The 17,902-nt window shown below is 43.9% G+C and overlaps 1 protein-coding gene across 1 annotated transcript in view; it reads left to right on the top strand.

The window, feature by feature from the left end:
* The first annotated feature begins 10,327 nt into the window (after positions 1-10,327).
* Positions 10,328-17,902, top strand: part of AMDHD1 (amidohydrolase domain containing 1) — a 210,389-nt gene continuing 202,814 nt past the window's right edge. The window contains exon 1 of the mRNA XM_069229089.1: positions 10,328-10,603. Coding sequence (XP_069085190.1) covers positions 10,467-10,603 — 137 coding nt within the window. The 5' untranslated portion in view covers positions 10,328-10,466. The remainder of the gene's footprint in view (positions 10,604-17,902) is intronic.

Genomic DNA, 17,902 nt, shown 5'->3' with positions numbered 1-17,902 from the left:
GGTGCCGGCTGAGCTAGAGGCCAAATTCTACAGGTAGGCACTTCGCAAAAAAACACCTCTGTTTTCTTTCAAATATTTGGATGTGTCTACGTTGCGCTTTGGGGCGTTTCCTGTCGCGGGCGCTAGGCCTACCCACACAAGTGAGGTATCATTTTTATCAGGAGACTTGGGGGAACGCTGGGTGGAGGGAAATTTGTGGCTCCTCTCAGATTCCAGAACTTTCTGCCACAGAAATGTGAGGAACATGTGTTTTTTTTGCCAAATTTTGAGGTTCGCAAAGGATTCTGGGTAACAGAACCTGGTCCGAGCCCCGCAAGTCAACCCTCCTTGGATTCCCCTAGGTCTCTAGTTTTCAGAAATGCACATATTTGGTAGGTTTCCCTAGGTGCCGGCTGAGCTAGAGGCCAAAATCTACAGGTAGGCACTTCGCAAAAAACACCTCTGTGTTCTTTCAAAAATTTAGATGTGTCCACGTTGCGCTTTGGGGCGTTTCCTGTCGCGGGCGCTAGGCCTACCCACACAAGTGAGGTATCATTTTTATCGGGAGACTTGGGGGAACATAGATTAGCAAAACAAGTGCTATTGCCCCTTGTCTTTCTCTACATTTTTTCCTTCCAAATATAGGAGAGTGTATAAAAAAGACATCTATTTGAGAAATGCCCTGTAATTCACATGCTAGTATGGTCACCCCGGATTTCAGAGATGTTCAAATAACCACTGCTCCTCAACACCTTATCTTGTGCCCTTTTTGGAAATACAAAGGTTTTCTAGATAGCAATTTTTTACTCTTTATATTTCAGCAAATGAATTGCTGTATACCCGGTATAGAATGAAAACGCACTGCAGGGTGCAGCTCATTTATTGGCTCTGGGTTCCTCGGGTTCTTGATGAACCTACAAGCCCTATATATCCCCGCAACCAGAGGAGTCCAGCAGACGTAACGGTATATTGCTTTCGATAATCTGACATTGCAGGGAAAAGTTACAGAGTAAAACGTAGAGAAAAAATGATGTTTTTTTCACCTCAATTTCAATATTTTTCTTTTTCAGCTGTTATTTTCTGTAGGAAACCCTTGTAGGATCTACACAAATGACCCCTTGCTGAATTCAGAATTTTGTGTACCTTTCAGAAATGTTTAGGTTTCTGGGATCCAGCATTGGTTTCATGCCCATTTCTGTCACTGACTGGAAGGAGGCTGAAAGCACAAAAAATTGCAAAAATGGGGTATGTCCCAGTAAAATGCCAAAACGGTGTTGAAAAATTGGGTTTTCTGATTCAAGTCTGCCTGTTCCTGAAAGCTGGGAAGCTGCTGAGTTTACCACCGCAAACCCTTTGTTGATGCCATTTTCAGGGGAAAAACCACAAGCCTTCTTCTGCAGCCACTTTTTCCCATTTTTTTAAAAAAAAACGAAATTTTCACTGTATTTTGGCCAATTTCTTGGCCTCCTTCAGGGGAACCCACACAGTCTGGGTACCTCTAGAATCCCTAGGATGTTGGAAAAAAAGGACGCAAATTTGGCTTGGTTAGCTTATGTGGACAAAACGTTATGAGGGCCTAAGCGCGAACTGCCCCAAATAGGCAAAAAAAGGCCTGGCACAGGAGGGGGAAAAGGCCTGGCAGCGAAGGGGTTAAAGTAGCCTTATTGACACTAAAGGTGGTCACTGTCTGTGTAGTGCCCTCTTGCCCAATGGGGCTTGGGTGGCACCCAAAGGGGGTGGTATGCCCTTTGGACAATTTGGGTAAGGTAATACACTCCAGATGGACTGTACTCACTCGTGGCTGGGTTGGGAGGGAGGTGAGGTTTGAGGATATAAAAAGGGTGGTTGTTTTTGGGCTGCTGGACACCATTTTGTCATTAGGTGACACAGTGGCTGGCAACCCAGAAACGAGGGTCACGGAATTTAGTTCTGGCTCACCCGTTCACCCCTTGTTTTTAAGGCTCAGAGAGGTAGGAATTGTGTGGAAAGGTATTTTATGAAGCTGGAGCACAGAAGAAAAGGGGACTTAGATAGGACGTTGGCGCTGTGGCAGTTTGCCCACAGGTTTTCAGAGGTTGAATCGGTTGTATTGCTGTTCAGGTGGGTGAAGCAGTTTGTGGAGGGGGGGAGTATAAATTGCAGAAGGCAAGAAGTTAAGGTTCATAGTTGAATGAAATAAGGTTGGATCTGGTTGTAGACTACAGATGTATATATACATCCCAATCCTCCAGATTCAGGCAGGAGGCTACTGATTTCAAGCCTAGTTTTCCTCCCACTGATTCCTGAAATGCAGAAACCTGATTCCGAGTTTTGTAAAACTTCCAGAAATAAAATGATGATGCCTGTCACACACGCTCCGATTTCTCCCTTCAAGAATTACCTCTGACATCAAAGGTTAACTCTTTATCCTTTATTCTTGGAGGGGGACATTAGAGCATGTAACAGCCCTCAACATTTTCAATTCAATTTTTCAGCTTTATTTCGGTAAGACAATACCATAAAAGCATACCGACACAAATCATACATTTCTAAAAGAAAACAAAAGCAATTTGATAAAAGCAGTAAAACCAAACCCATCATAAGATTAAAAAAAATAAAAATCCAGGACTCCCCCAAGGTCATACAATACAATTAGATAAATGAAAAGAATAAGCAATTGATCGATTAAAACATTGTAGAAATACACAGTACACATCACTTTACAAAACACTAAGAATATTATAGAATCACCATAAATACAATCTGTGTGCACAAAACAAATGGGATTGATATCTGACTGTTAATAGGAGTGGCTGTGTACTGGCAAGAAAGTTCACTTGGTCTCTTGAACTATAAGTACGCACAAATAATGATCATTGTAAAAATAGAATTTCGTGCTTCTTTTGTAAGACATTTGTCCCTAGCATACCAAAGTGCCTCTAAGAATCTTGGCAATGTGCCTACCACCATCACATGTGGTCTTGTTTTGCTAGTTTTTAAGAGCTGAGTGAAAATCTCTAATGCCCAACAATTTCTTTTTCCCATACATGCCTATATTCGGCTGAAGGCCAAAAAGAGGCAAACAATCAAGTATTACAAAAGACACATTATTCCAACAACAATAAATATTCATTTAGCGACTAAAACCAACTGTCTGGATAAAAGCAAATATTATTCTTAAAAGCTATAAATAAGAATCAATTACAGTATTACATTTTTATAAAGCCCTTAGAATTTGCCTCCAGTGCCATCAGGGACTTATTTTGCTTTGGTAGGTGAGGACTATTTAAAATAAAATGAATAAATAACTGAATCCTAGAGCCTTAGGCCCGCCTTGTCTCTGATAAATGAAATTGCTAGTAAAAACCGGCTTAAACCAAAAACAACATATGGTATCATACTAGATCTCAAGAATCTTGCTGCTTCATTATAGTTCCTGATTCCAACGTTCCTGCAAATCGGTCGAAGCCATTTCCTCCTTGGTTTATCATAGGCAATGCAGTTTAAGAGGACATGGTCCGTCGTTTCAGGAGTCTCCATATTACACAGCCCACAAATCACCTCTTGTCTTCTCCCATTGAAGGGGCCCCATTTAGAAGTAAAAGCCTTAACCTGGAGAGTCCCATATCGAAGCTTCATAAATAAAACTTTTGCTCGTCTAGGTTGGATAGTATCTATCCATTCCTCAGCATACGGTAATGGTTTAATGTCCAGGAAACTTAAAGTAAGTCTGCCTAGATCCTTGCTGTAGAGAGGGCTGTTTAAGGTAAAGTCCCAAAATACTTGTTTCAGTTGAATCTTAGATTGTTTTGTTAGTGTATGTGGTTCTTCCCAGTAAAATTTAAGGCCAAGAGTGTAAAAGCATTGTCTTATATAATGGAGCCACGGGAGGGAAATTGCCTTGTCCAAGTCTATAATCTCAATTAGCGCTTGCCTATAATGGATTAATTCAGGGGTAGACCAGAGTCTACACCAGTAGAGCAAGGGCCTCAAGGCTGCCAATTTACCTATTTGTTTCATGTTAATATCATAGGTTAAAGGAATCAGTGGAGTAGATGGAGGGAGACCCAGTACCCCCCTCATAAAATTATTTTCCTGGGTAACCAATGGGGTTAGGTTTGTGAATCCCCAGAGTTCAGCACCATATAGGGCAGCAGCCTGTGCTTTGCACCTATAGATCTCAAATACTGGTGAAACAATACTAGACCTTGAACATTTATAATTTTTGCTAATTGCCATGGAGCTATGCGCTAAGGAAATAGCAGCTTTGTTAACATGCGGTGCCCATGACAATTTAGCATCAAGGAGTATCCCTAGATAATTGAAATTTGTTACTCGTTCCAATGCCTGCCCTCTAATCCGAATGTTTCTCTTAAGTGCTTTATGAGGGTTAACAGTCAGGTATTTGGTCCTGTTTGTATTGATTTCTAGTCCCTTCAGGCTGCAGTACTCGCTAAATTTATCTAATAGAGTTTGCAAGCCCATGGGAGTTTGAGATAATAGGATGGTATCATCTGCAAAGAGGAGGGCGGGGACAGGATCACCGTTCAATCTTGGTGAGTCATGGTTGCTTTGCTTCAGATATTGAACCAGATCATTAATGTATAGTGAGAAGAGGGTTGGGGCAAGCACACAACCCTGTCTCACCCCCCTCTTAATAGGTATTGAGTCTGTCAACTCACCCTTTGGCCCCCACCGAACCTTTGCAAATGTATTTTCATGTAGTCTCTCTAGCTGGCTCAAGAGGTTCCCTGGCATACCCTGTTTCCCTAGAGCAGCCCATAAGGAGTCTCTTGGCACTAGATCAAAGGCTGCGCGCAGGTCCACAAATGCGATGTAGAGATGGCCTTTCGTTAGTCTAGTATATTTCCATATTAACGTCAATAGCCTAAAGGCCTGATCGACTGTGCTCGTCTGCTGTCTAAAGCCAGCTTGGTATATAGTCAGTATGCTGTTTCCATCTATCCAGCTGTTAATCCTATTCAGCAGCTGTCTTGCATATACTTTTTGTGTGACATCTATGAGGCTGATAGGTCTATAGTTCCCTGGTTCATCCCTGGAACCTTTTTTGAAGACTGGGATTATTTCTGCCCCTTTCCATGTCTCGGGCACAGGACCTCCCCTTAATATAGCGTTACTTAAAAGATTTAGATAAGGTGCCCAAATTTCTAAACTATGTTTAAACAGGTCCCCCGGGATCTTGTCCAAACCGGGGGCTTTCCCCAGCTTGATTGCTTCAATGGCGTTCACCGTCTCCTCCAGGCTAAATTGTAACTCGGGTAAGATGCCCTGGGTGGCTAATGTTTTATGTCTTGAGGGATAGAAATCAAGGCTGGGGGGATCAGAATAAAGGTGTGTAAAATAGTTAACCCATGTATTGGGATCTATATGATGATCAGTAGAAATTTTCCCCTCTTTGCTACTATGGGTAACTATTTTCCAGAAGATCCTAGCATCACTGGTTTTTGCTGCTTCCAGGAGATCTTGCCATTTTTGATCCTCCCAGTTACTTTGGGCAGTTGCCAGGGTTTTCTTATAACTGGCCCTTGCCTGCTGTATGGCCAATTGGTTCTTTTGCTTTAGAGCCTCTATCAGCTCTCTTTTTCTCTCCCTACATTTGGTAGTGTACCATGGGCTGCTTGGGGTAATCTGCACCTTCTCCTTTTTGGGCTTGTACCGTGGCTGTTTGGTCAGGAAGGGTCTTAGTGCAATACTCATTGATTGGTGGATGGCCGTGATGGGGATATCAGTAAGTTCATTTTCAACATAAGGGTCTAGGAGATTAGAATATGTATGGTAAATATTTGTCATAGTCTCCAGATTGCCTATTATTGCAGGCCATTTTATATCCCGTCTGTTGTTACTGAGGAAGGGTTGTATCTCCACCTTATTAAGTTCTACATATTCCAAATCCAAATCTAGGAGGTGGGCGCTAAGTTCAATTATTAACGGGAAGTGGTCGCTTTCCCTTCTTTTATCTATCTTAAAAGTCATTAATCTTCCCCATGTACTTATACTATGTAAAATATAATCTATTTTCGAGGTAGAGTTGCCTCTCTGGAAGGTATCCAAATTAAGGCCTCCTTCACCCACTCTACCATTACATGCCCTCAGTCCATGTTTTAATGTAAGGCCCATAAGTTGCAATGCAGCCACTGTGCCTGGGACAGTTTTTTCTATTGTTAAATAAGGGATTGCTCTGGCTCGATCTTCTTCTTCTGCTAAATGTTCGAAACCAGTTATGGGTTCATAATTACAATTAAGGTCACCCCTATCATAATTGTCTCTCCTCCTGGGATCTTTTTAAGCAGGTCGTCTAATAGAGTTATTTCAGGCGACTCCAAGTTTGTCCTTCTAGGTCTTATATATACATTGAACAAGTGGGATATTATCTTATTTTTTCCCCCCATTACCAACCATAAAATGTCCTCTGACTCTGTGGTTTGCATACGTATCTCAACATTTAGTGAGATTTTCACCCAAACAACCAGTCCCCCAGACGGTCTCCCTCTAGCAGCTGAAATTGCACTAATAAAGTAGGTTTTATATCCTAGCTTATACGGCGGGTCTTTAAGCCAAGTCTCTTGGAAGAGACAGACATGGTATTGATCAATATAGTCCTGCCATTCCGGGTCTGTAAGCTTATTTTTTAAGCCTGCTACATTCCAGGAGATCATGGTGATAGGACCCCTCCCGTTTGGGGTTGTAACATTAGAAGTAGGGCTCAAATATGCTGCTGAGTCTTTCCTACGGGGCAAAGACTCCACTATAATCCCTGCCCCTGTAACATGAGGATAAGACCCTATGGGGGGCTCTCCTACTATTGGGTCCCCAATTAGTCCCACTTGTGCCTGATCGATCTGGAGTAGTCAATCTACTCTTTCAAGATTGGAATCGTAGTTTCTCCTTTGCGATCCCTCCATGACATTATACTTAGGCCTCGGGACTAGGGGTTTGGTAATGTAAGGATCCGAACTGAACCTCATGGCATTGATCGTGGGGGCGGCGGTTCTCTGTTCCATGTCAATCAGGCCTCTGGATAAGCTTCCATCCTTAAATGTTAATGCAATAACATCATGTTGCCCCATCCCTCCTGAGATTCTTTCTGCCCTCTTTATATCTGAATGAATTATGGATAGACAGTGTCTTTTAGTCCTAATCCAATGTGTAAGCTTATTCTTTAGGGAATCTTCGTCTTCACTACTATCTATGGCCAATTTTGGGACATTTAACAGATAAACAACATTGGTCCTACTGAGAAACCTATCCCCCACAGAATGTCGATTCCATGTAGTATAATGTTTACGGTCATGAGATGCTTGGGGATGGGTGATCTGGGTAAGCTCCACATTCCCCTTTTGGGGCCCTTTTACCAAGCGGGATTCTCTTCGTGGATTCCCTGTTTTTTGCCATAGATCACTTGCATTACTTCTAGGGTAATTGCGTGGACCAGTATTTTCCCGGTTTACCCCTCTCGTATATCCCTGCGGTTGCTGTAAGATCTTGGCTATAGCTGGGGTAGGGATGGGGTTAGTATTTAAATTTTGAGAACGTGTGGATCTGCCTTGTGGCTGAAATGATATAAGGGGGGTCTCCTTTTCGCACTGAGCTTTGTGGGTACCCCAACCCCCCTCCTTTTCCACAATATCTGATAGGGTTCTTACTTCAAGTTTCAGTTCCTTAACTTCCTGTATTAATCCAGAGAGTAGGTCATAGAGGTCTGCTATAGTTCTTGTTTTATGTTTTGGAGGATTCATTGGTTCTAAGTTGCATGGAGAGAGCCTCTCTCTAGGTAACTGTACAATTGGAATAGTTGGATATATCTCATTCAGCAATTCCCCCTCTTGTGTATTCTGTACTTTATTACTATCAAGTTCTGCCAAGACTGCATATTTATTGGAACATACAACTTCACACTCCTGCTTGTGGCCCTTCTTCCTAGTACTATCTATGGTGCATGGATGTCTGGATCGAGTTGTAGCATCCTTAGGGCTACCAATCCTAATATCGGGTGAAACCTCCCCCTCTTGCTGACTAATAGTCTCTGTCACTATATCTTCCTCTAGTTCAACTTTTTTTGTGTAGTAAGAGGTAATCTTTTTATCAGGTCCCTCCCGGACAGTGGCCCTACTGCATAATAATGACTCTACCTCCTCAATAAGATCATCGATTTCGTCTATAGTGCAATTCTCGCCCGCATTCCTGAGTTTTTTTGTAATTTTCTCTTTCCCCCTTGGGGGTTCTGATGCCTTACGTTTTCCCATGCTTTGGGCCACCTATATGATACTTCAGCTCTAATGAAACCAGAGCACAAATATGTATTTATGGACAAGAATAGAAGTAGGTCTAGTGGGGGTAAGCCTAAATGATAGATACTGACAATGAATATGACAAGTATTTAAATAAAGGTTTTTACACTCAAAAATTACAAGTAAACTTCATGCAATAAAGTAGAGAGGCAACGACCCGGCCCGGCCCCACTTCAAATCTAGCAGGTAATAATGAAAGAAGCACTATGCTGGGGAAGGGTGAGTTCCGTCCTAAGGCCCTCTATAAAAGGACCTTTTTTTTGGGGGGTAGGTATTGACACAGTACCTTCAGGCGGCCAGCTACTTGTGAGCTGCCTAAACCGAGCGTCTTGTTGTGAAAGTTAGGGGGGTGGCCCTGCCCTGCCTCTTCCTGGCAATGACGGGCAAGGATGGGCCCGCCCTTGGCCCGGGCTTTGCCCGGGCGCCGCCCGCGCGCGTCCCGCGACGGCGGGAGCGCTTGAAGAAATTTAAAGGGCTCCTGCCCCGGACACACCTCTGAACGCGCTTCCCGCGACGGCGGGAGCGCTTGAAGAAATTTAAAGGGCTCCTGCCCCGGACACACCTCTGAACGCGCTTCCCTCAACATTTTATTTTTGGTAGTTGTACATGGCACAAACAAAAACAGAGCTGAACTCTGTTTTCTATGCCCTATGTTATTAAGCTGCCAAAAATGAAATGGTTATTGTCTGTTACCAGACATACCAATAGACCCGATTCAGGCAGATTACCTCTGGTCCAATATATGTCAGTGGGGAAATACATTCTCCTGACTATTTCTTTGAAAATCTCCCTCTTGTCTAATTTAAAATGTTGGCATGTATGGATATAGTGAAAGGTAGTCGAGTTGAGGGGAATTGTGGGTAGGGGGGCCAATTAGGGGTAGGGGCAGGAAATGTTAAGTGGGCATTTGTGTATAGTGAGGTTGTTTTGTAAGGCAAAATGCCTAGGAATATTTAAGTTGTTGTGCACCTGCTTCATCAACGTGTCATTTTTCACACTACAGGTAGTCAGTGTCCTGCTGTGTCCTCTCGCCCAAAACCTTTTCACCATATAAAACCCAAAGCTAGTGGATTTACCAATGCTTGGTATGCCACCCTCTCAAAATTAATTCTTCCCTTCAGTTCCTCTTTAAGACCTCGGTGGCACTCAATGAACTGAAATGCCACTTCTCTATGGTGTAAAAAATTAAGAAATAACAAGGAGCTAGATAGATGTTATACATTTTCCGTAGACTGTGCATAATCTATAAACGTTTTTTCTGTTATATGTCACGAAGAAACCCGAAAAAGTAACAAAAACACACATAAAGTTGAAAGGGGCAGTTTTTATTTACTGCCACTTTACTCTCACGTTTCATTCGATGTTTTCATTTTCTCTTCCGGACGCACATACATATTCAAATATACTCCTCAAAACATAGTATGTAGAAAAACTGCAGGCTTTAAGTACAAACTCGTTATTCTCAAATAAAGGGTGACACCTACCGGAACTCATTCTGTTCACAGACCATTCAAGTCCCAGTCGTCAGCTGGTGCCTGGGAGGAGTAGTTGTCCTCACCCTGGGTAGGATTGGCCCCGATCAACGGCTGAGTCAACGCTTTTCCTGTTTGTTCATTCGAATGTCATGGCTAGCTCGCCTCGAGAACTAATTCTGGCTGCGCGTCATCCTGGATGAAAAATGATGTCGACGCGTCTCGTTGTCAGAATTCTCACATGCCCTTGAACTGCAAGGGCGCCTTCACCACAAGGGGGCGCTCTGAAACAAATTTCCCTCATAAAGTGGTTGAGCTAGATTTGCTCTCATCGTGCCGATAGTAGTGTGGGAACGTTATTCTTGGTGAAACTAGCGTCTAGTTATGTTTTTTTTAGAAAAGCCGTGCATTAGCATACACACGCAGTTTTGTCTTACCGTTGCTTGATTGTCGTCAACTGTATAGGTTTGCCTAAAATAATTATTTCAGAAAGTAAAAATTAACATTATACTGCTAAAAAGAGACAACCTTTGATTGGAAAAAGCCGCAGCAAATCTCGGTGCTACACATTGTTAGTGTCAGGTGAGCCTTCCGATTCGGAATCCTGTTTTCAAACATTAACTTGAGGTCCAGAGGTGCGATTGCTTAGCTTTTTTGGTGGGGGCGAGCACACTTGAAACGGAGGTGCAGAACAGATTGCAACCAGGTTCCTTGCTCTGGTCTGATAATGTCCGCCAAATACGAGCTTTTACTTGAAAACGCCGAGCAGGTAGTGCTGGTGTGTACTAATGGCGAACGGTTTTTGAGAAAAGAGAGCATGCAAAATCTAGCGATTGCGGAAAAAGTTAGCGTGGTGATTGGAAAGTAAGTGTTTTTAAACTCATTTTATGTGCTTTTAAAATGTATTGTTATACGTTAAGTGCTGTCTTGATTGTTATAGAAAATGTACGTCTTCGGTCGATGGAATACTGCTTCAACTTGAACTTTTCATTGATGTACAACTTTCACGGGTTCAGCGCCTGACAAAGGGACACCTTCTTTTTTTCTTTAAAAAAAAAAACAAACACAAAACATACTTTTTGAAGGTAAGGTTGAAAGAGCCATGTGACTTTTCTCAGGAAAAAAAAAAATCAAAACCAGTTAAGGCGGTCAAAAAGCCCAGTAAATGAGGGATAGCTCTCAAGAGATTTTATAAATAATTTGCTAATAAACGAGTATTTTGAGCTACATATATTCTTGGTGGAGAAGGTAGAAGACGTTGGATAACTTTTCTCAGCACCGTATTTTTTCCTGTGTATTTCTGTAGTCCTGTTTACCACATAATGCATTCAGGATTACAAGCATAATGATGGGCAGGAAAAGGTACACATGGAACTGATAAACTAGAGTTCCAGCCACATCGTGATGAGGACTCCGGTCTTGTTTTTGTTACGAGCAAAGAAGGGTGAACAATGTATCACGTTGCAGACCGAGGTTTGGTTGTGTGAAGAGTTTGTTCCTTTCCACTCCACAGTCCGACCGTCCCCAAAATATGGTTACGGTACGACTCGCATGTCACCTTGTTTATAGTGCTGGCTTTCCTTGCACAAATAGTTTTTACGTATGATATTGAAGTTACACTAAACCAAGACTATAAATCCCAGGATGCATTGAAGTGATAATTGAAAGCTGGGACTGTCATACTGACATGGAGCAGCTGGTGGTCTATTCTTAATTTGTGCCGATGTTGCGCAGCAGCATGTATTTTTAAACTTCGGAATGCATTGATTAGAGTCCACCACATGGTGATGCCGTTGTGTGATTTTTTTTTTTTCAAGTAGAGTTCGTTAGTGGAGCATTGAGCTATTTTCATATGCCTAAAAATAATAAGAAAAATAGCACTTCAACCTACATTTTAAGATGACGAGTGATGGCAGCTGCAGTGGCCCCGTATGAAATACCTTGGGCCTTGACACTTCTTTTTTAAAAATAAATAGAGCATTGCTACTAATCATCAGTTGCTTTATTCCTCACTCAGAAGGATTCTAGATATCGAGTTGTAGGTTTTCATTTAACAAACAAGTACATTCTGGGACCTGTGACATTGGTTTCCTTCAACTTGACTAACACCTGATATCAATGATCTATAAACAGTTGGCACCACCCTCGACAGGGTCTTAAGATTGCCCTCGATGGCCAGGCTGCATTGTCATGGTCTGTGCAGGGTCACCCCAGTTTGCCACACACTCCCTATGGAAGGACCTTGAGAAGTTCTGTGACCCCTCCCAAATGACACCAGGCGGGGTGCGCTAACTTTATTCCACTTTCTGTGTGACTTACACAGTGGTACAGCATCTAGGGCTACTTTACATATGCGTATGCTTAGGCAACATGAAACCTAGGCAGGGGGTCAGTTTCCTAATTTTCCCAAGCGACGCCATGGGAGATGAGTTAACTTTGTTCTACATGTTAGTTGGCTGAGATTTCTGAGCCACGTTCATTCCCACTTTTCTGCATGCAGGTTTCGGCAATAGCAAACTAGGCAAGAGGATTGCATTGGTTTTAAATGAACACATTCCCTGTTGTATTCTTCATGTCTGGGTGTTGGGTTTAGTGTTCTTTCCACTGCCTCTGCAACTTCAGCTTTACATGCAAATGACCTGTTGGAGCAAAAGGGCTCTAATCACATTTGTTTGTGCCAAGAAAGTTTGGTGCTCTGCGATTGATGGGATATTGTTTGTCCAACATGGTGTGATAAATAGTCATGCAGGTTCTGTCCTTTTTTGGTGTGAGGTGGTGTAAAGAAATGGCTCCCTGTTGCAGTTACCCCCCCACTTTTTGCCTGATACTGATGCTGACTTGACTGAGAAGTGTGCTGGGACCCTGCTAACCAGGCCCCAGCACCAGTGTTCTTTCACCTAAAATGTACCATTGTTTCCACAATTGGCACAACCCTGGCACCTAGGTAAGTCCCTTGTAACTGGTACCCCTGGTACCAAGGGCCCTGATGCCAGGGAAGGTATCTAAGGGCTGCAGCATGTCTTATGCCACCCTAGGGACCCCTCACTCAGCACAGACACACTGCTTGCCAGCTTGTGTGTGCTGATGGGGAGAAAATGACTAAGTCGACATGGCACTCCCCTCAGGGTGCCATGCCAACCTCCCACTGCCTGTGGCATAGGTAAGTCACCCCTCTAGTAGGCCTTACAGCCCTAAGGCAGGGTGCACTATACCACAGGTGAGGGCATATGTGCATGAGCACTATGCCCCTATAGTGTCTAAGCAAAACCTTAGACATTGTAAGTGCAGGGTAGCCATAAGAGTATATGGGCTGTGAGTCTGTCAAAAACGAACTCCACAGCTCCATAATGGCTACACTGAATACTGGGAAGTTTAGTATCAAACTTCTCAGAATAATAAACCCACACTGATGCCAGTGTTGGATTTATTAAAAAATGCACACAGAGGGCATCTTAGAGATACCCCCTGTATTTTACCCAATTGTTCAGTGCAGGACTGACTGGTCTGTGCCAGCCTGCTGCTGAGAGACGAGTGTCTGACCTCATGCGGTGAGAGCCTTTGTGCTCTCTGAGGACAGAAACAAAGCCTGCTCTGGGTGGAGGTGCTTCACACCTCCCCCCTGCAGGAACTGTAACACCTAGCAGTGAGCTTCAAAGGCTCAAGCTTCGTGTTACAATGCCCCAGGGCACTCCAGCTAGTGGAGATGCCCGCCTCCTGGACCCAGCCCCCACTTTTGGCGGCAAGTCCAGGAGAGATAATGAGAAAAACAAGGAGGAGTCACTGGCCAGTCAGGACAGCCCCTAAGGTGTCCTGAGCTGAGGTGACTCTGACTTTTAGAAATCCTCCATCTTGTAGAAGGAGGATTCCCCCAATAGGGATAGGAATGTGACCCCCTCCCCTTGGGAGGAGGCACAAAGAGGGTGTACCCACCCTAAGGGCTAGTAGCCATTGGCTACTAACCCCCCAGACCTAAACACGCCCTTAAATTTAGTATTTAAGGGCTCCCCTGAACCTAAGAATTTAGATTCCTGCAACAACAAGAAGAAGGACTGCCTAGCTGAAAACCCCTGCAGAGGAAGACCAGAAGACAACAACTGCCTTGGCTCCAGAAACTCACCGGCCTGTCTCCTGCCTTCCAAAGAACTCTGCTCCAGCGACGCCTTCCAAAGGGACCAGCGATCTCTGAGTCCTCTGAGGACTGCCCTGCTTCGACGACGACAAGAAACTCCCGAGGACAGCGGACCTGCTCCAAAAAGACTGCAACTTTATCCAAAGGAGCAGCTTTAAAGAACCCTGCAATCTCCCCGCAAGAAGCGTGAGACCTGCAACACTGCACCCGGCGACCCCGACTCGGCTGGTGGAGAACCAACACCTCAGGGAGGACCCCCGGACTACTCTACGACTGTGAGTACCAAAACCTGAGCCCCCACAGCGCCGCCTGCAGAGGGAATCCCGAGGCTTCCCCTGACCGCGACTCTCTGAAACCTAAGTCCCGACGCCTGGAAAAGACCCTGCACCCGCAGCCCCCAGGACCTGAAGGACCGGACTTTCACTGCAGAAGTGACCCCCAGGAGTCCCTCTCCCTTGCCCAAGTGGAGGTTTCCCCGAGGAAGCCCCCCCTTGCCTGCCTGCAACGCTGAAGAGATCCCTTGATCTCTCATTGACTTCCATTGCGAACCCGACGCTTGTTCTAACACTGCACCCGGCCGCCCCCGCGCCGCTGAGGGTGAAATTTCTGTGTGGGCTTGTGTCCCCCCCGGTGCCCTACAAAACCCCCCTGGTCTGCCCTCCGAAGACGCGGGTACTTACCTGCTGGCAGACTGGAACCGGGGCACCCCCTTCTCTCCATTGAAGCCTCTGCGTTTTGGGCACCACTTTGAACTCTGCACCTGACCGGCCCTGAGCTGCTGGTGTTTGTAACTTTGGGGTTGCTCTGAACCCCCAACGGTGGGCTACCTTGGACCAAGGACTGAACCCTGTAAGTGTCTTACTTACCTGGTAAAACTAACAAAAACTTACCTCCCCAGGAACTGTGAAAATTGCACTAAGTGTCCACTTTTAAAATAGCTATTTGTGAATAACTTGAAAAGTATACATGCAATTGAAATGATTCAAAGTTCCTAATGTACTTACCTGCAATACCTTTCAAACAAGATATTACATGTTAAATTTGAACCTGTGGTTCTTAAAATAAACTAAGAAAATATATTTTTCTATAACAAAACCTATTGGCTGGATTTGTCTCTGAGTTTGTGTACCTCATTTATTGCCTATGTGTATGTACAACAAATGCTTAACACTACTCCTTGGATAAGCCTATTGCTCGACCACACTACCACAAAATAGAGCATTAGTATTATCTCTTTTTACCACTATTTTACCTCTAAGGGGAACCCTTGGACTCTGTGCATGCTATTCCTTACTTTGAAATAGCACATACAGAGCCAACTTCCTACAGGTGGTGTAACTGTATTCTTGCATTTCTGTCCCCCCCCCCATCTTTCAATCTTGGGGGCACTTTTGTTTTTAAATTGTCAATAGTGCTTAGAGATCATTGAGAATAGTGAATTTCATGCTTGGATGAATATGTGAAAATGTTCTCAGTCCACACAACAGGGCTTCCTTTCTCTAGGTCGGAGTAGGCTTTTGAGCTTGTGTTAGGCTTCTGCTAGTATATGCTTCCACCTGCTATGTGCGGTGCCTTCCTTCCTTTGTGTTGGTCCAATATTGCCCCAGTCCAAATTAGTTGACTTTGAGTTACTTCAGTATGCAGCCCGGGGTCGAAATAAGCCATGAACATTGCATCTTTCAGAGCTTCTTTAATCTTTGTGAACACCTCTTCACACTTGGTGGACCATACATATTCCATACCCTGTTATGTTATCTCTCTGACGGGTGTGCTAAGTAGAGAATCATTTTTGATGGATTGAACGTAGTAACTTGTCTTTGCTAGGAAAGGCTGGAGAATACTTATTTCTTTTGACAGGGGAGTGTTGATGAAAGTGCACTTTGCCATGGTCAGTATAAATTCCTTTCCATGAAAAAATGGGCCAGAAGAACGTCAGCCTCCTTAGGCAGGAGATTGAATTCCAACAAGGCTTTGTTTGAGAGTTTTGTCATGTTCTTGTTTTGGAGACCAAATTTGAGGATGTCATTTCTGTTGTTAAATACAGTCACAAATGTAGAACACTATTCTATGGCTGACTTCTTGAAAAAACATCAGCTTCTAATGAAACTCCAAAACTAAGGCACTTGTATCTGAATAACTCAAAGTGCATGTGGAATATTGTGATGTATCTGCAGTTTTTTTCTCCAGTTGTCCTTTTCGAGAATACGTTTGGAGACAACCTGAGCTCAGTCAACTGTGTTATCATATCTGAGATGTAGGGCATGGGGTGTTGTTCTCTCTCAATGACTTTACTGAGTTGATTCCTGTCAACAGATTCATACTTTGTACTTAATTGTTTGTTTTTTCAGTACCACTGCCGCGGAAAAAATCCATGGTGTTGTGCCCTTGTACTCTTTAATGATATTGAGAGCCATGAGGTTCTTAATGTCATCCCCTGCTGCTTTTTGGAGACAGAATGCTGCCTTCTGGTGATTCCTAGAACACAGATTGGGTTTCTTTGTTGATGTGCACATACATCTTGGTGCCTTTCACCTTGCCTGGGCTATTGAACAGTAGCAGGATTTCTGCTTGAACCGCTCAGTTGTCTTGAAGAATGTCGTTTATGCAAATGTGGCCCATTCCTGCTAGTGTTTTCACTGATACTTTCAAGTGGGTCTTTGTAGACGTTTCATTTATAGCTTAAGTTTATTTAATTCCGGAGCCATTTATTGTTTCATAGTTGTGGCTACTATGCCCTTCTATTGTGATGCCCATGTGTTGTTCATCAGTGATTTATGTCTGTCTTGCCCTTCTCATAAATGACTGACCCTCTTGGCTCTCCTTCCCAAAATGGGACAGGTTTCTAAAATGATGACTTCCCTTATAGTGTTCACCTATCTTCCCAACATGGCGGCTATGTGCCTGCAGGTCTCTGGGCTGCAGTGCTTCCTATGGGGTTTGTGATGACTCTGGTGTGAGGGCTTATGCAGTGCACATTTATGTTTTGCAGCCACACTGCTGTTGCTTGCTGTTGGGTTGCGAGTCACAGTATGCAAGCAGGTTGGTAGTGTCCAACTTGTGTTGCTAGAGAAAATACAATGTGGGGTTTCTGTAGAGTGGACACCTGTCCCTGATTTCAATCACTTTCTTCTCTCTGTACGCAGTATGCTGAAGCTCTCCAGTGCTGTGCTGTGCTACAGATTGACACTCCCCCCTCTTTATCAACAGATGCTGTATTCTGCAGGGTGGTACTATTAGCAACTAGCAGGACCACAAGCAAGACACAGGAGCTTGTATATCTTCTAGAGGTATTCCAATTTTTGAGTAACAGAACTTCCTTGCCTAACAGATGTACAACTACCAAAGCTCCCTTGCCTGACACATATACACCTGCTGATAAGTGTGCTGGCTCCTGCCCATGCAGCAAGGGTGCAAGTGAGTTCCTTTGTCCTGGCCACTTCCTGTGCTGTTATTGTCCAGTGAGGTCGAATGACCTCTGGATGCTGGTCGTCCCCCAGCGGGACGCCTTCTACTCTACGCTCACATTCACAGTAGCAAACACGAACATTCAAAAATGTGCCATCTGCAAGAGTAGTTCCCTCTTGTAGTATGAAAATGTAGCCCCTGACATGTTCCATTTATCCACAAGCAACAACTGCAAAAACAACAAGGTGATGGATTGAACACATTAATTAATTATAAGGGCAAAACTGGTCCTGGGTTGCTTGTGTTGTGATTCAGAGAGGCCCTGGCAGTTCAGGGTGGACTGTTTCCATTGGAGAAGCATCAACACTGATATGCATACAGCTGGGTCCAAACTGAGGGGCATAGTGCACAAAAAACTATGGATTGGGAGGCAGCCTGAACAATTGCCAGTAGCTGAGATTATTTCAAGTATTCCATCCATCACCTTGTTTTTGATGTCCTATTTGTCCATGGGCAACATTATCTTAAGTGAGCCCTTTTCTTGCATTTTACGGTCATTGCATCTATGTGAGTCTGGCGTAATAAATGTAAGATTTATGATCCTTTTGTAAAAGGCTTGTTAATGCAGT

This window comes from Pleurodeles waltl, chromosome 4_1 (genome assembly GCF_031143425.1).
Source record: "Pleurodeles waltl isolate 20211129_DDA chromosome 4_1, aPleWal1.hap1.20221129, whole genome shotgun sequence".
In the NCBI taxonomy this organism is placed as follows: Eukaryota; Metazoa; Chordata; class Amphibia; order Caudata; family Salamandridae; genus Pleurodeles; species Pleurodeles waltl.
This window is presented reverse-complemented; position numbering and strand designations above follow the sequence as displayed.